The sequence below is a fragment of the Mercenaria mercenaria genome, chromosome 16, assembly GCF_021730395.1.
Source record: "Mercenaria mercenaria strain notata chromosome 16, MADL_Memer_1, whole genome shotgun sequence".
NCBI classification, from domain to species: Eukaryota; Metazoa; Mollusca; class Bivalvia; order Venerida; family Veneridae; genus Mercenaria; species Mercenaria mercenaria.
Window position 1 is genome coordinate 55,539,693 of NC_069376.1, and position 8,566 is coordinate 55,548,258.

The 8,566-nt window shown below is 34.1% G+C and overlaps 1 protein-coding gene across 1 annotated transcript; it reads left to right on the forward strand.

Annotated features, from left to right (window-relative positions):
- The first annotated feature begins 7,150 nt into the window (after positions 1-7,150).
- On the forward strand, positions 7,151-7,864 carry LOC128549346 (uncharacterized). The gene has a single exon (XM_053525953.1). The coding sequence runs from the start codon at positions 7,151-7,153 to the stop codon at positions 7,862-7,864; it is 714 nt and encodes a 237-aa protein (XP_053381928.1).
- The last annotated feature ends 702 nt before the right edge of the window (positions 7,865-8,566 follow it).

Below are 8,566 nucleotides of genomic sequence, written 5' to 3' on the forward strand. Positions count from 1 at the left end.
TGCCATGCACAGGTGCGCGCAACGAGGAGAATATAATTTATTATATTTTTATTATTTAATGTGAAGAAAGCATTTCAAGTTAGTTTGGCCTTTTTACTATAATAAAAATAAATATGAAAGTACTTCTCTTGCATCAAACTACTAATAAGGAATAATTCAATCATAAATTTTATATATATCTTCCTTTGTAACATGCATTTTGATTGGCTGATTCATTTAAAAATGTAACTCGAGCGAGCGATACGCGGTAAGCGTATAAATTTATACGCTAAGCGTGTATATTGACCCGGTTAACGCGTAAAAATACACGGTAAGCGTGTATTTTTATAAATCGACCGTAAAAATACACGGTGAGCGTGTAAATTTACACGCTTAGCGTGTAAATTTACACGCTCACCGTGTATTATAGTACCGCTCGAGCGATTTCAGACTTTTGACCCAAACGGTACGTCATAAGAAGAAGCTCTTACTGGTTTGTTTAGTTACTACTGATATTAAAAATGATTTTAATTCTTATTTTTCGAGAAATAAACAAATCGGCATTAATTGTATCTTCTTGTAGTTTTTGAAATCGAAAGTAGATCGTCTATGTTTTCTTGTTTCTATGTTGGCTGATTTCACGAAACGAAACAACTTTTTTATGAAAAGATTTAAATAAGAGGTAATTTAACCGTAAACTTGAATGTCAGATACTGCCAATTGCTGCTAAATGTCTTCGTATCATCACAATTTGTAAAATATATTGTTGAAACTTGAGAAATGTGTAATCGTATCCGGATATAATATTTTGGGTAAATATCGAGCTGTGTTATGAAATTTTAAGAAAAAAACTAAAAACAAACTGAAACTGGTAGACTATACTGTCAGTACATCAATCATTAGCCGACTCAGGCCCTTCAGGCCTTTAATTTTTGAAATGCTTTCCCAGGGCCGTATATGTAATTCTGCGCAGATTGACATCTGGTATCTGCGTCTTGTTTCTTTCATAAAAACCTCTTATTGAAGCATTAAAGATGCAATCTAAACCATAGAATGTTTTAATGTATCAGTAACTGACGCCAAATGCGCTGCCCCCAACATTGTTCGTACTCGTTTCTTCCCTTGTTTACTTCCCTTTTAGACTTCGGCGTCAATTCAGATTTTGTAGACAACCGTGAATGTCAAAGAATCGCGTGTTTACCTATGCGATTCTTTGTTTTTAGGAATCATATTTATGATTTTGGTAAGTATCAGTCGATATGTTTTTATCTAATTTCTCGAAGAATTTATATAAACAGCTTGGAAGCTTGACACTACGTTCGTACTCATCCGTACTCCAACTGCGTGTCCGTACTCAATATATCTCGAATGTAAAGTTATTATTCTTGAAATTGTGACCGAGTCCAAAAATTGTGAAATGATATGAACAATTATTGGTAATTTTATGTTTGTAATAATGAGAGATAAAAAAAATCGCTTAAAAACCTCCAGGATGTACTTTTGTTAGTGTTGTTTATTTCCGGGCCCTGGATACGGATATTTAAAACATGTTTACCGTTTCCAAGAACAACAGGAATGGTTAATAAAAAATGTACCGGAATCGTCAAGTCATCACATATGAAAACAATACATAAATCGTCGTGAAATATTTTTTATGCAAGAATAGCGACAATACACTTTTGTTTTGTGTATTAACGTCTGCAGAAGCCCTTGGGATATGTTTGTGACCTCGACCTTCGGTCTCGGTCACAAACAATCCCGCACAAAAAACGTGTATATTATCCCTACATAAAGAAATCCATGTTTTGTGAAAATTTTCAAATTAACATTTTTCCACAAAAAGTGGGTGGGGTAAATTTACCCCATTCTTTTCACATTATTTACATAAAAACTAGAAATAAATGGTTTACTGAAGATGTATTGCCTGTTAAGTCTTATTATTTATAAGGTATTTTCGATGTTTACATGTATTAGTGATCTACCGTTATACTATCGATAAAATTCCATTCCCAAATATAACAGTGAAGATTCGATCAAAATTACAGTGTCCTTATTGAAATAGCAATTTTATGTCTTTCCCCAACTGTCTGGACAGGGGTTTTTTTCCTGGGTATAGTTTAGACATTATAAAACTTGGAAATACACAAAACAAAACTTCTGCAATTTTGTCTAGGTTAGGTGATTTTTTTGGCTAGACTGATTAGACTATTATTGAAATTACCATAAAAACTTGACACCAAGATGGCTAAAATCATCTACTATATCTAGTTTAGAATTATTAAAATAGAAAGAAGGAATATCTTTTCATTTCCTATTTGAAAACACAATGACTTTTGCTTTCGCCGTGTTAACTTCTAATTTCCATAATTCACAATATGAATACATTGCATAAGCTAATCGAAAGTCATCTTCAGACTCTGCAAATACAATATCCATTGGTAACTTGTTTTTACCATCAGTATGGCGGCCATATTGATTTTTAAAATTTGTGACCTATATGACAGGTATTCTAACACGAGTTTATAGGTAAACTAATACGAGTTTATAAGATTTCTCTGATTATCAATACGCACTAAGTTTAAGAATTACTAAATGTGTGACAGACAGCCAATGCTTTGGATAAATCCATTAGTGTTGCTCTGACATATTGATTTCCAACGATGTCCTTTCCCGACTTCAATACAGTTATTTGGCAGTCAAATGAAGTCCTGAAGGTGGAAACTATTTTTAAAGAATTTTGTTAATTAATCGCTCAGAAATCTTTCGTAGATTTTGTCGGTAGGATGCTCAAAGGCCTTTATACTCTTCAATAAATAGGTAATCATTTAGTACGAGGGTCCTGCAATGATAATAATAATAATAATAATAATTATTATTATTATTATTATTATTATTATCTCAAATGCAAATTCAACTCTATGATTTACACCGAAATCGAAATAAATAGTCTACTTTTTAAATACTTCAAAATAAAAGCTAGTAGTTACTAAATTTTGTAAACTTGGATAATAAATAATGTATCTCTAAAATGGAACTAATTCTATGTAATCGGTCTTTTCATTTCTTAAATAAATCTCTAACAGAATTTACGAAAGCTGAAAATATCATCAATGATTGCTTAAATGTGATTGACAAACCTTAAACTTCTCACCAAGAAGCAATTCATAATGGATAAATGGCTTTTAAAGGAAGGGCATGTCTATTAACAATCTTTATTCAGTGAAAATGGTCGCAATCACTGTTATTAATTTTAAAAAAAAGAATGAATGTTGATGTACTAGCAAAACTTAGCTGATGTCAGATACCTGTCTTTTCATGTTTAATGAAATATTAGTGTCGGGAATTCGTATTTCAGTTGAGAGACAAGATATTAATTACTTCTTTTACGAGCGTATAACCATATAACCCCTGCGGGGAACACCAAAGAACAAGCAAATCTGTTTAAAGCAAGTTATTAGGAACTGAAAAAAGAAAATGTTAAGACGTCATTTACCGTTTTATGTGAACTATGTACGGAAACAAGTGATATTTGTTAGTAATTGAAAAGTTGAGATAAAGGGCAATGTGCATCTATGGTCTCTATACATTAAACTACTTAACATGTATGTTTTGGTATTATTAATGTACAGTAATGACTTGTACGACTGAGTTAGTTTCTAAGGCATTGACCATAGAAAACTCTTTTAATTATTTATCAGATGAGAATACATGAAAGTTTTATCTCTCTAATACCTCTTATTTGATATTCAATTAAAACTAGAAAAAAAAAACTGTTTTATAAGTAAGCGCCAATTGTTAAATATGAATTTTCAAACTTTCTTCATATTAATGAAGCATGTGTTACTGTGATATGTATAGTCTCTAAGGGAGGATTTCTTATCCAATTCCTTTTAAATGTAATTTAACATTTTATTAAATGGTTCTTTTATGTCTTACATCATTTATATGAGTTCTGTAAGTTATCTGTCTTTGGTTAAATCTTATCGATCTCTTCATTTAAGAAATGAAATGATTTTTTCGGTGTTCATGCGGAATGAACGACAGAATAGGATCGTACTAAATACATTTCAGAGACCATAACCCAGCGATATGTGAAAAAAACGATTCAGATATAATAGGATAAACAAAAAATGAACTGTGCAGACGGATAACACGTACTATACAGATCATATTCAATAGAATATATACACAGGTTAGACCTCTTGAAGAGATCATAGATCCCTATATTAACGGTGTATGGGATATAATAATGCATAATTATATTTATTGATAGAGCTTCAAGCGCCTGTGCACAGACAACAACCACTGTCCGTTATCTTATAGAACGAGTTAAATGTACGCGAACCTAGCTGTGCATATATATCGCCTTTGCGTTCTGTTCGCTTAATTAATTTTTGTTGCAGTCATGCTACTATTTCTGCTGCAACTTTTAATTGTTAAATTATTTGCTTTATTTCCAACTAGTTTCATCATGGAAATGTTCCGAGTGGGGTTCAAACCTACATCCTTTAACCGAAAGTCCACTGCCTTAAGCCGCACTCGGCCCAGCCGCCATGAAATGATAAACATTAGAAACTCATTTCAGGGATTAAATAAATCACTATGTGACCTTGACATTGATCGAAAGCGGGCGAAGCACATCACCTTTATACAACTGAATATTTGTACTAAGTTTAAAATAGAACTCCTCGTTTCCAAGTTACAGCCTAGACATCAAATCCAAAACACACGAACATACCGTAGTTACAATTCATTTTGGCACTAACCAGATTCTAACCGTCACCGCTACGGCGACAACTGACAACAACAAAGCCGGATACGCCACCATCTGCGCTACCGCAATGACTCCAAAAAGTATTTGACGGGTCTGTTCCAAGCGAAACAAGCCTAACAGTAGAAGATTTACGGTAAATACATTTCAGAGTTCATAACCCAGCAATATGTGAAAAAAATGCGATTCAGATGTAAAAATGCACATTTTGATATTGAAATATGAAGAATGTGATTTCATGCCACATCAAATACCTGCATCGATCAAAACTTTCATAGGAAATGTTAAATTAATTACTGGTTATCTCATTCTTCGCAGCTGTGACAGATATGATACCATTCTTCAAACGTGAAAAGAAAACTGTTGAAAATGGGCAAGGAGTTAGCCTAAGGTTTGTGCACTCTGATATTTGTTGCATGAACAGACTCAATCAAATCGAGTCTGTAACTAATTTGCTTGGTTGCATTCTGTGCTCCCAATTGATCTTTTCGCAGATTTTATTCCATATCAGGTTTTCACAAAATTTACTTTCCTTGTTGCCATCAGCGACATGGTGTCCTTGTTGCCATCAGCGACATGGCGTCCTTTTGCCATTAGCGACATGCTGTCGAGACAAATAAGAACATTTAAAGGTCCATTACTAAGGGAAATTGAGTTGGCAATTTTTTTCATAGCCAGTGCATAGACTTCTGCAAGACACTAAATAATGAAGATTGGCAGGTCAAATTTTACAGAAGGTCTTTGGAACTCAAAGAAATGTATGTGTATTATGTTGAAATTTCAATGAATCGACAGAATGACCCCCCAGGTCTTTTTAACTTTCTTCATACTTCATAGAAAAATAATTGTACATATACTGCGATTTATTTCGAATTTCTACATACCAACTTTCATTTTCCAATAAAATAAAATAGTTTCTGTGCTTTTTAAAAGAAATTAAAATGTTCACTTTCCTTAGTATTGGACCTTTAACCGATTAGGCGTAAAATGCCTTAACAATTTTAATGGTAATGAACGTTTGATTCCCGTGTTGTGTTTAAGAACCCTACTGTAAGAAAAGAGAAACAACATAATTATAATGCACAGAAAATTTTATTACCTATTTATTAAAAGAATGTACTTGGAAATATAACTTTGTTATACAGTGTGTAGTTGATCTAATATGGAATATAGATCTAAGCTGCCAGCATATTCCAGATAAGGTGAGAGCGAAGCTCGAGTCCCCATAAGGAATTTACTGGCAGCTTATGTTCCATATTAGGTAAACTACACATTGTGTAACTAATATTTTTACATTCTACATTGATTTACAATGTAATTTTTCTACATTGACTAGTAAGTTATATAACGGATGTGCGACGTCATACTTGGCATGACTCCTCATCAGTAATCAAGGTGTTTTTTCGCGCTTAAATTACCACGGTTAAAAATCTAGATGTGCAGTGACTGAACCCCCAGAGCGTCAGCCCGAGCGGTTAAGTAACTAGGCATCTGTGCGATCATTCTCGCAATACAGATATTCCCTCATTCGTCTCGGGATTTTGACGAGGAATGCCACACGCCTTCTCATAAAGTACCATTACTGGTTTTACCAGGAAGCGCACTCGAGAGTGGTTCAAAGAAACTTTAAACTTTAATCACTGTCGAGCTAAAATAGATAAGTACAAAGTACAATGATAAACCACAAGGTCTCATTCTTACATGCTCGTTGAAATATCTTTAAAAAATCATGCTGGACGTTATTTAAGGCGAATTTAATTAAACGTCAGACGTCATGCGGAAATTATACGCTATAATTGGAAAAACAGCATCACTTCTTTTCTTTACCTTGTAAGTATTTTTTCCAGTACTTAACATTTGTCTAATATCGAGTTTCAATTTAGAGAGACTACACCCTTGTCATATCATTGGTTAAGAACTCAATACGGATGTCTTGAATTCATACACAACTTCTATAATTGTGCATTAAACAAGAAGGGACTAATATTGCATACTGCGTGTTGAGACCTACCGGACAGAATGCCAGTCTTAACTTTTGATAATCTTATTTATGTAAACTGTGACCAGACTGGATATATTGAGTGTCATCTTGCATACTGGATTTGGAGAATTATACCCATTGTTCTGATTGCTATTGGTGTCACAGGAAATATTTTGAACGTAGCAGTCTTGTCCAGGAAAAACCTGCGCAATAATTCAACATGCATATATTTCCTGTTTCTAGCTGTGTCCGATACATTCGTGCTATGTACGGGGCCTCTTGTTCATGTAGCAAGAATTATGTCAGGAGTTAATATTTATACTTTGTCTGCATTCGTTTGCAGCCTTTCGGAGTGGATCATTTTTACTTCAGGTACAATTTCCTGTTGGCTCATTGTTCTTATTACAGCCGAAAGAACTATGGTAACGCTGTTCCCCATTAAAGCGAAGCTAAAGATGACACCTCAAAATGCAGTTCTTGCCTCAGTTGCTGTAGTAATGTTCGCTGCATTTCTCAACGGACATTTGCTTTACGCTAATGTCCTAACTGATATAAATATTAACAGAACAGTGATCAACGAAACAAAGTGGAAAGTTGTGAAATCTTGCGTTCTACGACCAGGTAAATACACCGATTTCTACAACGCTACATGGGGCATCATTCTTGTTATAACTAGCTCAGTGGTACCCATAAGCCTTATCGTGACCGGAAACGCAATAGTTGGAATTTCTTTGATTAAACGCAAACGAGCACTTCTGGGTATCGCACAGACAGACCGGAAAAGTAGTAACCTTCCTCATCAGCAGTCTCGAAAAGTGTTTAGTACAAAGATATTCTTTATCTTATGTGCTGTCTTCGTCGTCTCAACCGTGCCTTACGGTATATACATAATATTACTCGAGTACAATAAAGAAGTTGACGAACATACATTTGCAAGGTACCAGTTGACAAATATCCTAGTAAGGAGCCTGCTGTGGTGTAACTTCAGCTTCAACTTTCTCCTTTACTTCATGGCTGGGTCGTTGTTCAAGAAGGAATTCAAAACTATGATTGACAGTGTACGTGGATTCTTACAGTCACTCATAGGGAGACGCTCGGCCAGTCCATGGACAGGAACTGAAGAACGTTACTAAATGTCGAAATCACATTCAGAGAAATCATCTCTAGTGGAAGTCAGCTTATCCCAGACTTTATGTATATTACTGTTTTTCTTTTAGTAAATACGTGTTGTTGAATATAATTTGATTTTAGATCGAATGCAAATTAAACGAGATCATAAACGTACACAAATTATGTCAACGATACTGAAGAGCAGGCAAAACTTCAAGATGCTGATTATATATGGGCCGTTTCATGAGAAAACCTGCACGTATTAGTGACATAAAGATCAAAATTGGGATAACAAAATATTCATGGGGAACATCCTTTGTCCTTTCAAATTTGAAAATTTGAAGTAATTATCTTCACTATTTCGAGAGTTACAGTGCTTTAAAGTGAGACACCAACGGTATTTTAAGACGTGACGTTGAGAACGTCACAAAGACAGTATGACGTCGCTATGCATGTTGTGTATTTTTCAAGTCATTAATGCAACATATTATACGAATCGCATATTAAACATCATACATTTGAATATTTAGGAACAGTTTAAAATGATTTTTCTGAAGAATAACTAATCCGTATGTTTTTGGTTACATGACGGACCTTTTATCTATACACCTCCATATTTTCGTGATGCATACATGCTTTGAAATTATTGTTGCCATGGCAATACAAATGATATTTATTTGTTAAATATGGTAGAATTTAATTTGCCTTTGATAACTTTATTACAA